Source organism: Myotis myotis, unplaced genomic scaffold (assembly GCF_014108235.1).
Source record: "Myotis myotis isolate mMyoMyo1 unplaced genomic scaffold, mMyoMyo1.p scaffold_m19_p_15, whole genome shotgun sequence".
In the NCBI taxonomy this organism is placed as follows: Eukaryota; Metazoa; Chordata; class Mammalia; order Chiroptera; family Vespertilionidae; genus Myotis; species Myotis myotis.
In genome coordinates, this window is record NW_023416319.1 from 8,253,196 (window position 1) to 8,273,501 (window position 20,306).

Genomic DNA, 20,306 nt, shown 5'->3' on the forward strand with positions numbered 1-20,306 from the left:
TTGACCCACATCCTCTGGGTCATCTTTTTTGCTTTTTAATCTTTATTTATTGAAACATCGATTTGTTGTTCCAGCCATCTATGCACTCAGTGGTTGACCTTTGCATGCACCTTGACCGGGGACTGAACCCGAAGCTGTGGCACATCAGGACGATGCTCTAACCAACTGAGCCACCCGGCCAGGGCCACCTGGGTCATTCTGTGCTCGTCATGCTGGCCTGCAGGAGGAAGTGAGAGCAGCTTTCCTGTCCTAATTGGACAGAAGGCACTTGACTGGTCTTGGATGGGAGTTGCCTGGACCAGCCGTTCTGTTCCAGGGAGATGCTGAGAGAGCATCTGTCCTCCTGAGACAGTGTGTTGGTAAGAAAGCGATACCACTGCGTTCAAGTTCGAGAGAGAGAGTCGCAGAGGAGACCTGCTTGGTCCCACAGGAAAGGGAGGCATTTAAACTTTCTGATGCTCCAAGATGCTGGGAGGGAATGTTGGAGAATGTTGGCAGTTGGTTTTTCTGCCGAGGGTCCGGGGTATTTTTGCAGGTGACTTGTTTGTTGCATACTGGAAGAATTAAAATTACTCTTTGCCAGGAAATGCACTAGGAGCAAAATTACAGGAAGTAGAACTGTTCCAGAAAAGAACAGAAAAAGATTTTTGAAAGGAAGATATAGCTTAGAGTAACATAAAATCCAAATGTGGATTCACCGATCATGCTTGCTCTCAGAAATTTATTCTACCACTTGTCTGCTGCATTTCCGTTTCCTCAGCACTTATACTTACATATTTTGGGGCTACTAGTCTGATGTATCCTTCATTCTTTATGCAAGAATTTAACATAATATTCAATTATAAAAGACAGTCCCTGCCTGTATGGGACTTAATTGTGGAAGTCATGCCACACTTAGCTATCTACGAGCTCAAGACTACATCAGTAGGATTAATACATGTCATGGGGATGCAGGGAAGGGCAGGATCATGTGCAGGTGAGACGGAGCCAACCTCGGAGCATTTGTATTTTCTCATATAAAATAGACTATTTTTACAAAAAAATACCTACTCTGTGCTCAACACTCCGGAAAACAAACATGAATAAGAGGAAGTGTCCTGGCGTCCGAGAAGTTCAAGTCTAGCGAGAAGTACTGTGACATATGTCGTGTTTAATGACAATTCCTCTGATGTTTAAATGCCCTGAGCTCACCTAGCCGGTGTGGCTCAGTGGTTAAGTGTCAACCTATAAACCAGGAGGTCACGGTTCAATTCCTGGGTCAGGGCTCCTGCCTGGGTTGCCAGCTCGATCCCTGTGTGAGGTGTGCAGGAGGCAGCCAGTCAGTGATTCTTTCTCATCATTGATGTTTCTACCTCTCCCTCTCCCTTCCTCTCTGAAATCAATAAAAAATATATTAAAATAAATGAATAAATAAATGCATGCCCTGTGAGTCCAGGGCGCTGAGCAGTGGGAAGCGAGGACCGACTCGAGGCACCACCACCAGCATTGCTGCGCAGACTGGCCGCTTTGCCTGGGCAGCGTGCATTTCCCGTCGGTCTGGCTGGTTTGATTGAGCTCAGTGGACTTCACTAAGGAGAACTCGGACACTTGACCTCAGAACCCAGGCCAGTCTGCTGTCCTGTGGCCAGATGAAGGCTTAGCGTCAGCTCTGGTCGCCCAGTCTAACCCTCGGAAGGCCGCAGAGCTATAGGACTGCACCAGGGAGCCCAGATTTCACCCCATCGCTCCATGCATGTGGCTCAGGCTGTCATCTGGGTCTCGGGGTCCAGCCGTGGCAGGGTCCCTGGTTCCCTTCTGACAGGTCCCCTTGTCGCCTGTGAGCAGTGGGAGGTGCAGCAGGTGCAGCTGGCAGGGTGCCCGCCTACCGGGCACTCCCTACTTATCCTGGCCCCAGACCCCAGGCCTGCCCTTCCAGAGGAATCCAGAGGATGAGGGCAGGGCAGGCATCCACCCAGCATGTGGAGTCTGGAATGTGACTCTGGGTGTCTCTCTTTGCAGGACACAGAAATGCTTTGGTTGTCATCCAAAGGCACAGGCCTTGCCTTCAGTGCGCTCTGATTTGGGGAATCACCAAACCCGGGGGTCCTGAATCCCTCACACATCTCCCCTTCGTCTTAGGATGTACATTCCACCCTGCTTTTCTTCCTACCGACAGTAAGAGCTGACAGCGATGGCTGGAAGCGTCCCTCCCCTGCTGTTCCCAGTGAAACCAGAGAGTCTGGGCTTGGAGACTCGGGGCGGAGTTGTTGTTAAAGGGGCTGAAGTCCACCCACAGCGGGAGAGGAAATCAGACAAGGATGTTTTTAAAAGCAAGCTGTGTTTTTCTGACCGCTCTGGTATTGGCTCCCACCCCGAAGGCTCCTCTGACCCTGGGGAAGAAAAAATATTTTTAGTCTGATAATGTGCTGTATAGGCCGCCCAGGGCCGAACCATCTGTAAGGGAGCTGATAACTCAGAGCGATGGTTGTAGTGGAAATAACGTGTGAGGGACTGTCCAAGATGACAGAGTGAGGCACGGGCTAGGCACAAGGCTCCTGTCTTGAAATCCTTTAAAAAGTCATTTTAATGGGTTGTTTTTTTCTTATTGATTTTGGAGAGAGTGGAATGGAGAGGGACAGAGATAGAAACATCAATGAGAGAGATTCATTCATCGGCTGCTTCCTGCACGTCTCCCCCACTGGGGATCAGGCCCGAAACCCGGGCATGCGCCCTGACTGGGAATCGAACTGGGGACCTCTTGGTTCCTGGGCCAATGCCCAACCACCGAGCCACACCAGCCAGGCTAAGAGTCTTTTTAGAATAGAAAGGAAAAGAGTGGGGTGGGATGGGGAAATGGTTCTAGTTTCTAGAGAAGGGTAGCAGTCACAGAACTGGACTGGCATTTGGAGACACAACTTGGGGAAGAAAAGCAGTTGTCATCCCCAAATTGGGATGACGTATTTGTTGTGCACGGTATAACAAGTTTATATTTTCTAATTAAAAAAAAAAAAAAACACCCTGCCTTCTGCATGTCTCCTACACGTACAAAGTCATTCCTAAGATACTGAGTTAAGGGGACCTGTGCCACCATCGGATCCTGCCGCGTTCCTCCCCAGCCCCTCGCCCATGCGTTTGATGGGGACTTTGGCATTGACCACTGGTTCCCTTGGTTCCAGTGGGGAAGCGACCCACTGGAGTGCTGTCAGTTGTACATCCTGCCTCCAGCCGGCTCTTGTGCTGGAAAGGAGACCAGGAATGAGATCATGGGTAATAAGAAACCTTAAGTGTTTGCTCTTCCACAAGAGACAGAAATTATCCAATTGGGATTAGGTTTCAAGAGTGCTGAACTTGAAGGCAAATATTTATCTTCTGATGTTAAGAAATGAAAGGAAACAAGACCTCTGACCTTGACTGCAGGGTGGCGTCTGAGTTTGGAAAGTGGGTCCTGTGGAGCCAGGAGCGGGATGAGTTTCTCATTGTTCCTCCCCTGGAACTCCGCCGATGGTTCTGACCGCTTGCAGCGCAGCCGCTGACCTGGCGGCCTCCGCGTTCACCGGAACATTCCTTTGGATTCCAAGGTTGCTCCCTCTCATGTCCAGCTTCCTGAATAGGCCCCTTTAAAATTCCTTTCAGAGCCTAAGTATTTGGAAAGGAAACGCCTTAGAGTCGTTGGCGTTTTGCAACCTGGTTCGTCCTCTCCTTGTGTCATGTTACTCACAGTGAATTTATGTATAATTAACATTTCTTTCACCTGCACAGCAATCTTGCAAGCTAGGCAGAACCAATACTTTTATGCCCTTTTAACATGATAGAGCATATAGGTCTTTTCAGAAAATACACAGGATCGGAGGAAATAGACAGTACAGCCAATCACTCCGGGCATTCAGTACAAGGTTCAACCTATCAGATTCCCCAAACACCACTTTCCTGTCATTCCTGACATTGCACCTAGAGAAACTGGGGCAACCTCATCACGTGTCTGAAATGGGCCAATTGGCCCCTCGTAAGGAGGCCTCAGGAACTGAGTTCTTATCAACAACTTCACATGATTGTCAACTCAATGAGTTGTGCAAGGGATGGCCTCTCAGAGAGCTTTGAATCTTCCTGAGTCGTTAGCGTCTTTAGTCTTTCATGATAATTGATGGAAGAAGGGAGAAGGGGGAAAAAAAGAACTTTTTTTAAGCTATCCAAACCACCAAAGTAATTTCCAGTCCTTCTCACCCTTGACTTGTAGCAGGATGTGGGGGGAGGGGAGAAGGGACTTAATAGCAAACCCTAGATTTAAACACTCACTCTGGAACTTTGAAGACTTCTTAGCCCATAATTAGGCATAAGAATAAGAGGGTACCCCACAAAGCATTGGGCAGGTTAAATCATAACGTGCTTTCTAAACATTCCACTACAGAACGAATGTGAAGGGTATTATTAACAATAAAAATAATGGAGCCCTGCCGGTGTGGCTCAGTGGTTGAGCATTGGCCCATGAATCAGGAGATCATGGTTGGATTCCCAGTCAGGGCACATGCCCAGGTTGCAGGCTCAATCCCCAGTAGGAGGTGTGCAGGAGGCAGCCAGTTGATGTTTCTCATCAATGTTTCTATCTCTAGCCCTCTCCCTTCCTCTCTCTAAAATCAATAAAAATATATTGGAAATAAATAATAATGGGTAAGAAATGTTTAAACTCCATCACAAGGGGGGAAATTAGATCTTTCAGTAGCCACTGAAGTGCATCTTCCGAACCCAATTCTTTTGCACTGTTCCCAGCGGGCCTTGGACCAAACTTGAGCCACTTTTGAGGCTCCCAGGCAAAGAATTCTGCAAAGTGGTCCAGGCGATGCCAGCCACTGCCTGCAGGTTTTGCGTCCATTTAGGAATTAAATATGATCGTTATTTGCATTCCGGCCACGTCTGTCCATCAGTTGAAAGGATGCTACCAGCAGAAGGACAAGGATGAAGGAGGGTTGAAAATTGCTCAGTGGCCCTCTGGAGGTCCCGGAATAATGGGTACCTGATGGGATTAAGCGGCAGAGCTTTTACTTAGAGACCATTTTATTAAAAAAGAGCATTCCCAGGGTTTAGAAAAACACTTTGGGTATCCATTTGGCAAAGGGCTCTTAGTTCGATTCTTCTTATTTAATTCCTCCAAATCCCTCTCAGATTAAAATCGTAATAAAAGGCAAAAACCACTTTGGGCAACTGTGTGGCAGTAGCTGCTGAAGCGAAAGTACTACCTGATGAGCTTGCTGTATACCGTGTACTCCTGTGTGTAACTGCAGCTGAAACGTGTATGATTCACCAAGAGACTCGGCAGGAATTTCCACAGCAGTCCTGTTCAAACAGACAGCCTTTTAAAGAAACCAAAATGCTTGAGAGTAGAATAGATACATAAAATATAGCACTTGTACACAAAGGATTGCTGTGTAATCAGGATGTAATAAAGAACAGCTACTTGCAGCATCGTGAGCAATTCTGTGGTGAGTAATAGAAGCCAGACCTATTCGCTTCTGTTTAGATAAACTTCCAAAACAGGTAAAACAAGCATGGAGTTAGAAGTCAGCACAGTGACTATGAGGGAGTGAGGGGTACAGATAATCTATTTCTTTTTTAAAAATATATTTTAATTGGTTTCAGACAGGAAGGAAGACGGAGAGAGAGGTAGAAACATCAATGATGAGAGAGAATCATTGATTGGCTGCCTCCTGCACGCCCTCACCGGGGATCGAGCCCGCAGCCTGGGCATGTGCCCTGACCTGGAACTGAACTGTGACCTCCTGGCTCGTAGGTTGACGCTCAGCCACTGAGCCACGCCGGCCTGCCTTTCATTGTCATGCCTCTCTATGGAGGATTATTGTACATGCCATAAGATTCACTGACTAAAAGCGGACAGTTTGATTATTTTTATTACATGCACACAGTTGTTCAGCCATGACCACAACGCAGTTTTGGAATTTTCAGTCACCCCATTTGACTGCCCATTCAACCCTACCCCGTCTTATCCCAGCCCCCTTCCCAGCAACCACTGATGGACTTCATCTCTCTTTAGTTTTGCCTTTTCTAGAAATTTCCTATAAATGGAATAAAAACAGGTAGTCTTTTGTGTCTACCTTCTTTTCCTTAATATAATGCTGTTGAGGTCCTTCTGTGTTGTTGCATGTAGCAGGAGTTTGTTCTTACTGCTTAGCAGGATTCATTATTGAGTGTTCCATGTTTTATCTACTCACCAGCTGAGAGCCCTTTGGTTTGTTTCCAGTTTGGGGCTCTGAGGAAGACCCTGCTATGAGCTTTTCATATATGTCTTTGTGTGGATATGTTACTTCTTTGCATTTGATACCTAGGAGTGGCAGTGTGAGGTCGCACGGTAAACTTATGTTCAGCTTTCTGAGAAACTGCCAAAGAGGTTGCCTAAGTAGCCGTGTGATTGACATTCTCACCAGCAGCGGTTTCGGGTTCCACTTTCTCCACATCCTTTCAACGCCTGCATGGTTGGTCTTTTTAATTAATGTCACTGTAGCAGGTGTACAGTAGTGTGTCATTGTGGTTTTAACTTTATTCCCCTAGTGACTAACTATGTTTAAAATACTTTTATTTGCTTATTTGGCATTTGTAGATCTTCTTTGGTGAAATGTTATTTAAATATTTTGCCCTTTTTTGAGTTGCTTGGTCTCTGTTGTTGAGTTGTAATAGTTCTTTATATATTCTGGATACTAGTCCTTTTTAGAAATATGATTTGCAGAAATTTCCTTCAATCTGTGGCAGGTCTTTCTATTTTCTTAATGAAGAGAATAAGGTTTTTATCTTGATAATATTGAATTTACCCATTTTTTTGGTATGGATTATACTTTTGTATAATATCTAAGAAATCTTTGCCTAAACCAAGGTCACAAAGATTTTTATGCTATGTTTTTGTTTAGAAGTTCTAGCTTTTATGTTTAGATCTGTAATATATTGTAAGTTAATATTTGTGTATGGTGTGAGGTAGGGTTTAATTGCATTTGTATATTCAATTGTCCCATCACCAGTTGTTGGAAAGACTACCCCTTCCCCATCAGATTGCCTCGGCACTTTATTGAAAATTGATGGGTCATAAGTGTATGGGTTTATTCTGGACTCTCTCCTGTTCTATTAACCTATATGTCTATCCCAGTGCCAATACCATGCTGTCTTGATTGCTTGTACCTTTATAGTAAGTTTTTTGAAATCAGGTGGTTTAAGTCCATTCACCTAATCCTGATCATTTTTAAATGCTTTTACTCTCCTAGTTCCTTTGCATTGCCACGTAAATTTTAGGATCAGCTGGTCAGTGTCTACAATAGCCTGGCTGGGATTTTGATAGAGATTGCACTGGATATATAGGTCATTTTAAAGAGACTCGTTAGGTCCTTTAGGAACGCACACATTCACAGATAGCATTTGTATTGCACTGTGAAATGGCGAAGACTGCTTTAACATGTGGGTTTTGTTTGTTTGTTTGTTTTTTGCCCTTAATTCCTTGGAAGGAGATGAGAAAACAGTAACCATCTGCAAGAAACCATTATGCATTTGTGCTGGGGTGTTGTCCCTTGTTTCATTCCCACCCCCCATTAAAAGAAGGGAGTTGGGCTCTGCCTTTTACATTTCAAGCAGCTGGTTAAAGGGAAGCAGGGCAATGGAGGCAATGGCGTATTTCTCTGGGCACTATTTTGTGCATCTTCACTGGGTGAGACGAGCTGCTGTCCCCCCCCCCCCCCCCCGCCAAGCACACGTGTTTGGAGCAGGGAGTGCAGGATGCTCTCATTGTGCAGGCTGGCTCTGCCCAGACTTGTGTGGCGCCCTCTTGATTCACCTTTGTCCGGCATACAAACTCTGGGCCCAGGCGCACCCTCCCCACCCTGCCTGTTCAGGATGCTGCATCAGGGAAAAAGCCTCCTGCAACAGCTGAGTGTTCAGCTTGGAGATCAAGCCCATCCAGGCACCTTGGAAACCTCTCCCACTCGAAGGGGAAAATGGTGAATGCGAAGTAGGCTGAGTCAGCCCCCCCGCTGCCCTCCTGCAGGAATGAGCCGGGACTTACGTGATTCTGCCTCTGCCTTCCCACCCAGGCACCTGCCTCGTAAGCAGTGCACCCGTCACTCCCTGTGGTTTCCTCATCCACAAGCAGGTTTGGGCGCTGGGTACCACCCAGACTGGTGCTTTCCCGGTGTATAATGATCTATAGGCTCATTCCAGGGCTGATGGAATAAAAAAGCTCACTTCTCGGCCCCACCTCAGGGTCATTGAACCTATTTTTAAAAGGCTCTTGGGTGTCACTTATACACAGTCAAGCTCCAAAACTCCTGATGTAGGCCAACACACTAAGCTTCAGTATTTGCATATCCTGTGTCTGAAAGCACCGTCCACCAGAGCTGTGTTTGTGAGTCTCAGGGGACAAAAAAGCAATTTATTTATTCTTTTGGATATTCTAAGCACCATCTCTGTGTCAAATTAGATCTTAAAAAAAAAAAAAAAAAAAAAACACTACAAACCTAGACCTCAGAAGTGTAACTTCCCCTGTGGAAATGACTTCATTCCATTATCTTTCAGGGCTACACCCTTGGTTTTTCTCGTATAAGAAACAAGTGATGGTCCCTCTATGGGAATCTGTTCGGTGCTTTTAGGAGGCACTTCAGCAAGAGCAGGTGTGGAGTCAGGTGACCTGGACTCAAAGCCCAGCTCTGATTTTTGGACGCACCTGGGGGCTTTGGGTAAACAGCTAAGTTATCATGTGTGGTTTTTTTTGCTCGTGGAACGAGGCTGTGAAATAGCGTCCACCTCCCCAGCCTGTTTCAAAACCAGCCACTTAAAGGCATAGGTACAAGGCCTGGCCCGGCCAGACCCTGTGGAGTGTCAGCCTTGATGACTGTCATTTTAATTTACAATCAGGAAACCTCGCCCCTCTAGTGGCGATTGTGTGTGGCCATTTTTTGACACAGTGAGAAATCTGTGGCCCATTTTCCCTTTTGTTCTCATCTACTAAGAAGCTCACATCACCACAAACATGTTTGTTTGAGTTTGGGGTCTTTGGATTTTCTCTCTCCTCTGAAGTTTCTGTTCAGGGGTTTTTAGATCATGGCCTTCTGATAAGCATCGGTAGGTGCTTTGTGGAAGGAGGCAGGGCATAAGTTACATGTGGCTGCAGGTGAACCTCAAGAGTCACCTTCCGCGTCTCCTTGGTTCATGTCAGGCGCAGGTCACTCCAGGAGGAAGGTGGGAAGAGAAACGGAAAAGGACAGTCACTGTCCAGGGGCTCAGCGGATTACCAGACAAGCAGACTAGCTGTCCAATTACAGTTCCCTTTCTCCTCCCGGGTGTCAGGCACCATGGAGTCATTGATTGAATGCCATTCCCCACCACCAAGAATGTCCTTTCTCTGCCCAAATTGCTTTTCTGTGGAGGGACAGGATTTGACACAGAATCGTAGAATTTTACAGGTAAATGGGACTTGAAATTGTCTAGCCCAGCCCTTCCCTCTTTTTCAGATGGAGAGCCTAGGGCTGGAGAGGGTAAATAGTGACATAATTGAGCTCTTGTGGATACCAAATGAAGGAATAATACCCAAATCATCCGATTCCAAATATTAGAGCCCTTTCCAGTGGCACTCCCCACACCCCACCCCCGATTCCACAAGGAGTTTAGGAGTCCTTTTTGATCTTCTGGATAACGGGTCTCATCAAAAATGTGGTGCCTTATACCAAATCCTGCCTTATAGTCGGTGGTATTTACCCAGACGGTACCCAGGCTGTGTGCCAAAGATCGTACTTCCATTTAGAGATAAACCAAACAGTAATAATAACCACTCCAGTCTGACTTAATCAGCACATTCAAGGCAAGCAGTGTTTAGCACTTTGAATGTGTAGGCAGGTGCCTTACAAAACTCAGCTAAATAAACCATTTGTTTACTGTCGGTGGAGTTTCATGCCAGCCACAATGTAGACTTTTAACATGTGCTTTTTGAATATGTGAAAATGAAGAAAATAGAGTTGTCGTGTTTTTTTTTAAAGCAGGGCACAGATGGATGGAGGATAGTGGGGCAGAGCTCTGGGGAGCCCAGCGGCACATCTGGCCTCTGGAGCTCAAGCACAGCTGGATTGCAGCGTGCGGCCTGGGGCCACGCACCCGGTAATCACTGCTTATGAGGTCACCTGTCCCCACAGAGCTCACGCTGTGCTTTACAAGTTCGTGACCCACAGCCTTCTCTCCACCACGGGCCGTGAGTTCATCATGTTCTTTTATGGGCACCATTTAGTCTTTTGTTTTGCTCATGATCTGAAATGCTTTTTCTTCCTCTAAAAATGACTCCAATTTAGCCTGGCCAGCGTGGCTCAGTGGTTGAGCGTCAACCAGGCAGTCACGGTTCGATTCCTGGTCAGGGCACACTCGGTCCTCAGTCGGGGGAGTGCAAGAGGCAGCCGATCGATGATTCTCTCTCATCATTCATGCTTCCATCTCTCTCCCTCTCCCTTCCTCTCTGAAATCAATAAAAATACATTTTTTAAAAAATGACTCCAATTTAAATAAATTTCCTCCAGCTTCATTTAGTTTTTGGTTAGTTGGCCCATGTCTGACCCACGTCTGTGTTCATCTCTGATCCTCTCGCTGGCCTGTGCACAGAGCTTGTGAGCCGTCATGGCTGCCTGCGCAAGAAGAAGTGAAACGGGGGTAGCTCCACATGCAAAGAAGGGGCTCCTTCATTTTTGAGGACCTGCCCCTGTGGCCCCCGGCCTGCTGCAAAAACAACGGCTCTGGGCTGCTGTGAAACTAACTGCCCTTGGAGTCTGGCTCACTGAATCCCATGAGGTGTTCAGCGTCATGGGATGAGGCAAGTGCTTGGGCCCAGGCTAATGTCCTGGGCATGGCGGTGGTGGTGTTTCTGGGCAGCATTTTTGCTACCGATTTACAGAGCAAAGCCCTGCCACGTGGAGCCTTGGTGTGTCTTCCATCCACCTTGTGTGACAGTTCACGGAACACGGTGACTCTCTGTGCCTGGCGAGGGCGACATCCAGAGAGACATTCGTCAGCATCCCAACCCACGCAACAGGCCTTGATGTGAATGGCCTTGGCGCCATCTCTGTGCAGAGGGTTTTTAGGTAGTTGTTCCTATTGATATTATTGTCTTTACTATTATTTGCAGTGTGTCACACCATTTTCACAATGTCGTTTGATCATTCGCCCTAACAACATCACGGTGGTGTAGTTGTGGCAGCTGAGTACTGAATGGTTGTTCGTTACGGTTCCAGGTGAGCACGTGGACCTCAGAGCCAGACGCCGGGGTTTGCATCCTGGCCCCACCACTTCCTGGTTATGTGACTGTGGACAAGTTACTAACCCTCTCGAAGCCTCGGTTTCCTCACCTGTGAGATAGAGAATACTAGCCCCTACCTTATTAGGTTATTATGAAACCAGTGACTAAATATTTATGAAGACAGAATAATCACTAATAATATTCTCTTTTATTATCACCATCAACATGGTCATCTGAGAGTTTGTGATTTACTTGGGATCCTAATTCTTGTACAGATTGGGCTGAAAACTCAATCCTAGGGGTGATGACTCCAAGAGACATGGACTTTCTTTCCTCTTGGTCTTTATTTGCTTATTACACAGTAATACAAAAATACATCCTTTTTGTAAAGGATGAAAGAGTACAGAAACATACAAAGGAACTTGTTGGGCTCTGACCCTCACTCCTTCCTGTCTCTGCTGAGGTATTCACAACAAACTGATGGGTGTGCATTCTCCTTACTGCCCCTCCATGCAGGACACAGGTATGATACTGATATACATGTGCATTCTCTCTGAAATCCTATATAATAAAAGGCTAATATGCAAATCGACCAAACGGCAGAATGACCGGTCACTATGACGTGCACTGACCACCAGGGGGCAGATGCTCAATGCAGGAGCTGCCCCCTGGTGGTCAGTGCACTCCCACAGTGGGAGCGCTGCTCAGCCACAAGCCTGGCTGATGGCTGGAGAGTGCAGCAGTGGTGGCAGGAGCCTCTCCCACCTCCGTGGCAGCGCTAAGGATGTCCGACTGCGGCTTAGGCCCGCTCCCCACAGTCGAACATCCCCCCAAGGGCTCCTGGTCAGTCAGACACCCCCCAAGGGCTCCTGGACTGTGAATGGGTACAGGCCGGGCTGAGGGACTCCCCCTCCCCCCCACCCCCCCCTCCAGTGCACGAATGTCATGCACCGGGCCTCTAGTAAATAATAATAATAGTGCCTGACTTATAGGCCTGTTGGGGGATGCCAGACAAAATGCTAGTCCTCTCATCAGCCCCATGAGGTGAATGCTAGTCTAGCCATTTTATAGATGTGGAAGCTGAAGGTCCGAGAGATTCCCACCATCACAAGACCACACGGTGCCGAAACAGGATTGCATGTAGTCAGACTTACTCCAGTGTTTACATTCTCTTGACTACTCATTATGTGATTGTATTATTTTCTGCATGATTTTTTTCTCTCAGTCATATCAGCTTGAACTCTTTCCATGTAAGTGTCTATAAGTTTACTTCATTCTTTTCATGGCTGCCTAAGATCAATATTTTATCTAACCACTTTCTTATTTAGGTTGTTTTCTATTTCTTTGTTATTTACTATTACATATAATGCAGTGTTGAATGTCTTCAGTATATACACATGTGAGAATTTCTGTAGGATAGCTTTTAGAACTGGAATTTGTGCATCAGGGAATGTGTACACATTACATTTTTATAAATATTGCCAACGTTGCCTTCCAAAAGGAATTTTGCTCACCAACAGTGTGAGAATTCCTATGTCCTCACACTAGTTTGTGTTTTTTTTAATAATCTTTGCCAATCTGACAGAGAAAAATACATTTTTCTAAATTGTATTTCCCGGGTTCCTTTTGGGATCATCTGTGTTTCCTCCGGAAGTTACCTTTTGCCCATATTGCCGTTTACTTTTCCTCATAGATGCTCTGTATGTATTCTGGATGATAATCTGTAGTCTGAAATGCATGGCAAATATTTTCTCCCTGTCTGTTATCTTCTTACGTGGAAAATCCATTGTTTGCACCTTTAATTGGATAATTCATTTTTTCAACTCGTTTGAAACCCCACCTTTATCATAATTCTCTTGTTATATGTATGACTGTGCATCTGTCTTCCTCTCTTCTGTCCCACTGGTTTATTTTCTTTTCCTGCACCAGAATTAAAGCACTTTAATTATTTCAACCTTAGAATAACTTTTTACATTGGGAAGGTAAAAATACCCCTATATTGCTGCGCTTTAAAAAAAAAAAATGTCTGTGTATTTGTAAGCATTTTTTCTTCTTCCATGTGAGCTTATTAGAGTTAGCTTGTCAAGTTCAGCAAAGGAAATTCCAATGAGGGCTTAGACTTAGAAGGCATTGTATTAATAGGTTCTTTGAAATAAATTGCCATCTTTACAATATTTAGTTTTCCCATCCAGAAATACTGTGTCTCTATTTAAGTCTTTTCTGTTCATCCGTTGAGTGCTGTGGTTTTCTTTATGTAAGTCTTACATGGGAGGGTTTATTTGTCACTATTACAAATGAGGTCCTATTTTCCCATTACACTGGCTTAATTTGTGTTGCTAGTGAGTAGGAAGACTATTGGCTTTTATGTGTTAATTTTTTTTTATCTAGCTGCTTGGCTGAGCTCTTTTATTAGTGACCTTTGCACTTATTTCTTTTTCTTGACTTATCACATTGGCCAGGACTAAAGCAATGTAGGAAAACATTGGTTAAAGTCTGCATCCTCGTCTTGCTCCTGTCTTTAAGAAGAATGCTTCTGATGTGCCACCAAATATGATGGAAACACTTTATCATCTTGAAGGAATTTCTTTCTATACCTAGCTTACTGAGAATCGTGCTTTTCACCGTAGACTGCACCAGATTCCTCTCGAGGAGCCTTAATTCTTTTCCTTACATTTTCCTTGAGAATCCTGAGATTGTCCTGACGGGGACCTCCCCGCATTGACATCCCAGCGAGCCAACATAGTTTAGAACTGAATACGGCGATATCTTCTCTCTTCCTTCATTCATTCACGTTGGACCCTAAATGGCCTAAGGAAAGGAACTACTTTATGTTGACATTTTCTCCCCTCCCCCTCCCCCCAGGGGAAAAAATTTAATTAAACACACTGTGTGGACAAGAACAATCGCACCACTTCTGGAATTTTCCGGCAAATACCACTGAAAAGATTTTGTTCCTGGCTTCTAGTTTTAAATAACGTCCATTTTCCCCCCACTTGATTATCTTGAGTAGCTGAGCACCATCTCACACTCTGGTTGCCAAGTGGCTTTTGAAGTTTCTCTAGGAGGGTGTGAGAAAGGAGTCACTCCGGCCTCTGGGTTCCTGTTGAGATTCCATGTGGGGCACCGGGGGCGGCTACTTCTAACCCTAGGCTCCCAGCACTGCCTTCCACATGGTTCATGGAAAAGAGATGCTTTTATAGTTGGTTGACAACATGACTTAATTGCAGAGGGAACTGGATAATTTTCAGGTGGTACAGTTTTTGCTAAGCTGTCCACAGAAAGGTTTCATTTCTTCAGGCATGCATTTGGCGCGGGACTCTAATGGGACTTGGCACCTGTCTAGAGCGTTGTCGCCGTGTCCAGTGACATTTGCTCTGGGGAAATCAGCACCTGCTGTGGTGGCATCTGTCACAGGGAAGACGGTGGAATGCCTGTGGATAATGCAGAGCCGCCTCAGCAGAGCGCCTCCTTCAGAAAACAGTATTAGATTTTGGCAGAAGATGGTTGTAAGCAGCATCGACGAGAATGTGGGCTCCTTCTGAGACAAAAGCAGTTGATGATGTCTTTTACTGGGGCTTTTCTCATCCAGATGTAAGCTGGGTAGATTTTATTACTGTCAGACTGTTTGGCTAAGAAAGCAAGAACCTGCTAAAAGGATCCTTTCTTCTTATTGCTTTAACGTTTTTGAGGTGGGTGTTTTGGGGAGATGGCGTGGCCTCAGCTTGGGCACGTGGTGTGTAACTGGCCATCGTCCAGGCGAGCCCAAGCCAAGAGAGAACTGGAAGCCAGAAACCCCAAGAGGCAAGGCGGCCCCATTATGACAAGCACAAGAAGCTGGTCTCTGAGCCCCTCCCAGCTCCAATGGCGTCGGCTTCAGCTTCTAGGGCTGTTGGTGTAGGAGGTTTGATCAACTGGACGATTATTTTTCCTGCCTCCACATCCTCTCTTTCCCCTAAACCCCCAGGTCCAGAAAACAGGCTGGGGGCAGTAACCAGTAGACTGACCGTCCTCTACCTCTTCTCTTCCAGGCAGGTGACAAACATTACCACCCCAGCTGTGCACGATGCAGCAGATGCAACCAGATGTTCACAGAAGGAGAGGAAATGTATCTTCAAGGTGAGGTGCTCAGGAGCCCAGGAAGTTCTCCCCACCGGGGGAAAGAAAACCTTGCTCTGTGTTTGGTTGGTTGTTTTTAGGGAAGGAGGCATTTCATTAGTTGCAAGGTTACTCAGATCCAAACGGCATGTGGCCAGAAGTTACCTCATTGCTTAGTATTAACCAGCTAAGCAGTTGACATGCTGGCAGCGAGCCGCTGGGGTTGTTAACAAACAAATGTGTTGCTGCTGCAATGAATGAGCAGGCCTGGGTGTTGGACGCCATGGATGTTAGGCACGAGTGACGATCACTCCCCCTCCTCCCAACCCTCTCCAGGAACATGTTTGGGAAACAAAAGATCCAAGAGAGAAAACAGCTCTAGAAATGCTGCTCAGTGGACGGCTACCTTGTCCGTTCCCTTTTCCCTGCCCTGCCAGAAGGATCTTTGAGGCCTCCCAGGCTGCTGCTGAGAAGGAAATCTCATATTTGGTGAATTGCGTCACAGATATATTTCATCCCATTAAGATGACATAGCTCTTCTATTGAAGGAGAATGGAGAGAACACACCCAAAGCCCCTGAAAGAGAAATTGGGACGTTGCTGGTGGGATTACCAGGGAGCCGTTAGATTTCTTATTTTTTTATTAAGAATGAAATTGAGAGATTATCCCAGTGTACGACTATGACTGGTTTTTATCTAAAGTTCTGAAGCTTCGCGGAGGGGCTCTAGGGGAAGGTTTCCTGCCAGGCGAACAGTCCCATCTGTGCGAGCAGTTCACTATTTTTAGCTGTAAAAGAGTCATTAACTAGACAAGGGCTTATCAGTAAAATTAGCAAGAACCGTAAGAGCTATTGCTCGTTCAGTGTTGGTAATTACTGGGTCTCATCTGCTTCTCGATGTCATTTTTCATGTCTCTTTGCACCAAACACTATATTTTTTAAATTTTACTTTTATTGTTGAGGGTATTATAGATGTTCCCCCATTTCCCTCCCTCTTTCTCCCCCCTCCACGGGCTCCTGCCCCACCCCAGGCCTTCACCGCGCTATTGTCTGTGTCCACGGGTTATGCATGTATTCATATAAGCTCTTTGGTTAATCTCTTCCTGCACTAGTCAGTCTGTTCCATGCTTCCATGTCTCTGGGCTTATTTGTTCATCAGTTTATTTTGTTCATTAGATTCCACATACAAGTGAGCATACTGTGAATTTTTAATGAGTGGTTTCCTTTACTCTCAGTTTTTTTTTATGCAACCCAGAAAAGCCTGCAGAAATTACTGTGGAATATTAAAGCAAAGCTTCGGCTACTCTCTCTTTAAAAATGCCGCCTATGTGAGATATTAACAACCCAAACATCCTCTTAGCTGTAGGATGAGTACTCTGAAAAATTCTGCCTAAAAAAAAAAATCACTGAATATTAAAGGTCCCAATAAAGACAAGTGACAAGAACCCAGATCCCTGGACTCATCTGGGCTTCGCTTCCCTGGGGACACGCTGTGCATCTGCAGGTGTGACTGCGTTTCAGAATGGAGTAGGTTTGTTTCCACTTGGTCTCCAGGCTTTGTTGTGGGTTTTAGTGTGTCAATTACAGCCCTCAGAACAAAGACTCGAGTGAGTGTAACCCCTGTGTCTGCTGGGAACTGAGACTCGAGCTCTGGGCTCAGCCCTGGGCCTGGAAGCTGCATAGACGGAGCTGAATAGATGTGCGCAAGTGCAGCACATCCACGCCACAGACGAGCAGCTATCTGCCCAGGTGGAGTGCGTTCAGAATTCCAGGGATCGTTGTACATCTCTTCGCGGGCGCGGTGCTCTTTGCTTGCCTCTCGGCTCATCCTTGAAGAAGGAGCAGTTTCATCTTCCCAGGCACCTGATGTTCTCTCTGTGTCACGTTGCTGTGTGCCTGGCCTCTGGGGGACAGTGGGACACTGTGCAAGCCCGGGGTTCTGGCCAAGGACTCCCGATCAACAGGCCTTCACGGCGAATGCACTCCTGGGCCCGGCCCTGACCCGTGGCCCTTGGGTCTCCACATGAAGAGGGTTTCTTGTGCTTTGTAGGCAGCGTTGGAGTAAATGTTGGTGCTGAAGGGACTGTCTGGTTGTTGTTTCTTCTTCTTCTTCTTCTTCTTCTTTCTTCTTTCTTCTTCTTCTTTCTTCTTTTTTCTTTCTCCTTTCTTCTTTCTTCTTCTTCATTTTTTTTCCCTGGCCCTGGGTTAAGCAAGATAGACCACTATTCATTGACCACTGTTTTATAAAATAACTCAGTTGTGCCGAAACCGGTTTGGCTCAGTGGATAGAGCGTTGGCTTGCGGACTGAAAGGTCCCAGGTTCGATTCTGGTCAGGGGCATGTACCTGGGTTGCGGGCATATCCCCAGTAGGAGATGTGCAGAAGGCAGCTGATCGATGTTTCTCTCTCATCGATGTTTCTAACTCTCTATCTCTCTCCCTTCCTCTCTGTAAAAAATCAATAAAATATATTTTAAAAAAAAAATAACTCAGTTGTATAAAATAACTGAAGAAGTAGGTTAATTTGGTGTCTTTTCAAGTACAAACAGATTGCTGTTTGAAGAGATAAAGATTTCGACAACAAAATGTAGATAGCCTCGTATTCATAGACTCTTATTACACACATATCATTTACTCACTGCCTTCAACTTAGCAACTCTATTTGCTTGAATCTTTTTAAGTGCTCCTTCTGGTTCTCCCGCCCATCCCCACATTTGAACATGCCCTTATGTGTAGGTCTTGGCCATAATTTATAAAGGACATATATATCTGGGCATACAAAATTATACATGCAGGCTTGGATTTTTACAAGATAACAGCTTCCTAGGAGATATACGTGTTTTGCTTTGTTCTGGGACCATCCTTAAAAATATTTGTGCCCCGAGAAAGGGAGACATTGACCCAGAAACAGAAAATGACACGTAAGTAATAGCTTCTCTAGTTTAACAGTGAATATTTTTTTAAGTTAGGTAAAAGTTTGAAAGATGAAGGAAACTTTTGGATTTGTATCATAACTGTCCGCCTTTCTACTCGTTGGTCCGATATCCCGTATCTGGGTAGATGACTACGTATATATAACTGGATCAACAACAAATTCAGTGAGTTTTGTTCCTGAATGTAGGCGACCTGGTTGCACTTCATTTCCCTCATCTAAACTGCTGGTTGTTCTGATGTAATGTAAACATGCTGATGGCTTCTATTTCTGAAAATAAATGCAGCTTGCAGTAAGCACACAGACAATACTTTTAAAGGATAATAATATGGTCAGGAAATAAAACACTCAGTCAAGAACTACATATCCCTTGCATGAAAACACTTATGCCCAGCTAGTCATCTCTGCGGTCAAGAATTATGACCTTGCCAGCTGGTGTGGCTCAGTGGTTGAACACTGACCTATGAACCAAGAGGCCACTGTTCAATTCCAGGTCAAGGCACATGCCCAGGTTATGGGCTCGATCCCCATTGTGGGGGGTGCAGGAGGCAGCAGATCAATATTTCTCTCTCCTTGATGTTTCTATCTCTCTATCCCTCTCCCTTCCTCTCTCTCTAAAATCAATGAGAACATTTTTTAAAGGAATCTTGACCTTAATCGGGCAAGCTCCGACAAGGTGAGGGAAATTCTCCCGGAGTTTGGATTGGTCCTGGGTCACGTGGCGCAGGGCTCCAGCTCTCCCCTGTGCTGGGGAGAGAGGGATGAACCCTTTGTACAAGTTCTAACAGACCCAGGGCGCTGTTCTATTTCCCCTGCTCTTAGCGGTGCCTTATGTCTTTCCAGGTTCTACCGTTTGGCATCCCGACTGTAAGCAGTCTACCAAGACGGAGGAAAAGCTGCGGGTAAGGACATCATTCGAGATGTGTGATGGCAGGTGCATTGGCAAGCCATGTGTTCCCTAGTGGCTGGTTCTTGGGGCGGGAGTGTGGGTGAAATCACGTGGCCGTGAGTTTTTTCCTCTATCGCAGACCAAGCTGAAAGGCCCTTTGGCCAGGGAAGGAGGGTCCCTCCTACCTTACATTGATTGTGTGTGTTTTGTCCCAAGTGCTTGCGTTGGACCAAGGAAGCCTTGCCTCACTAGTCAGGTTCCTAGGAAAGCATTCAAGTGAAACGTCAAATCCTCCAGATGTGAAGAAAAATGATTCATGATGTCCTAGTTCCAACATCTGGTGACCTCCTTGCCGGACATTTTTATGCTTAGTCCATAATGCAGCACTCCAGCTCAGACTCCACATCCAGTGCTCAGCTCTCGGTACATCTGACTACCCTCTCACATCCAGCCTCACCCGGGAGCCTCCATCTCCAAACGCTGATGGTTTGGGGAAGTAGTGACGAGGCCAGGTGTGGCAGTGTGGACATGTGTGCTGGGCGGCTTTAGAACTTAACTCTTAGATACCCTAAAAGTGTTCTGGTAACTATCCTAGACCACCTAGCACACGGGCAAAAGGATGGATCCTCTTATCTCTCTCTCCTAAAGCCCACCGGTCTTAGTCCATCTCAGAACGCCACCAGGGGACACAATTTTATTTGTTTCCGAAGCAAAGGGTCTACACAGTGGTCAGGTCATTATCGGGATCTGTATCCTGTTCAGACACCCCCAGTTTTTCACCTGAGCAATAATCAGATGGGATCCAGGCCCCAGTCCCTCCGTTTAGCTAACTGAGCGGTGCCCTTGAAAAAGCTGGCGTTTGACTAATCCACATGGTGTCTCAGGGAAGAGAATGGACTGAATTTATTTTGAAGGCCAGACTAGAGTGTGGTCTCATTTCTCCACAGTCTGCCATTAACAGGCATAAGAAGCTGTATGTGTAACCCCAATAGGAGCACACTTGAAGGGGAGGGGAAAAAGCCACTTTTTTCTCAGAATAATTGAGTAAAGATAAAACAAACTGAAAAATCATGTGCCCCAGTATCAGGACGGTTTGGGTTTCTGGTTTGACATATAGTGTCAACTTGAGCACATGTATAGCCCTCACTGCTGGGCCT

The 20,306-nt window shown here is 45.9% G+C and overlaps 1 protein-coding gene across 20 annotated transcripts in view; it reads left to right on the top strand.

The window, feature by feature from the left end:
• The window catches only part of ABLIM1 (actin binding LIM protein 1), a 247,649-nt gene that overhangs the window by 181,852 nt on the left and 45,491 nt on the right, over positions 1–20,306 (top strand). For all 20 annotated transcript variants that reach the window (XM_036335882.1, XM_036335897.1, XM_036335880.1 and 17 more), the window contains 2 exons: positions 15,265–15,352; positions 19,104–19,162. In XM_036335882.1, coding sequence (XP_036191775.1) covers positions 15,265–15,352; positions 19,104–19,162 — 147 coding nt within the window. The remainder of the gene's footprint in view (positions 1–15,264; positions 15,353–19,103; positions 19,163–20,306) is intronic.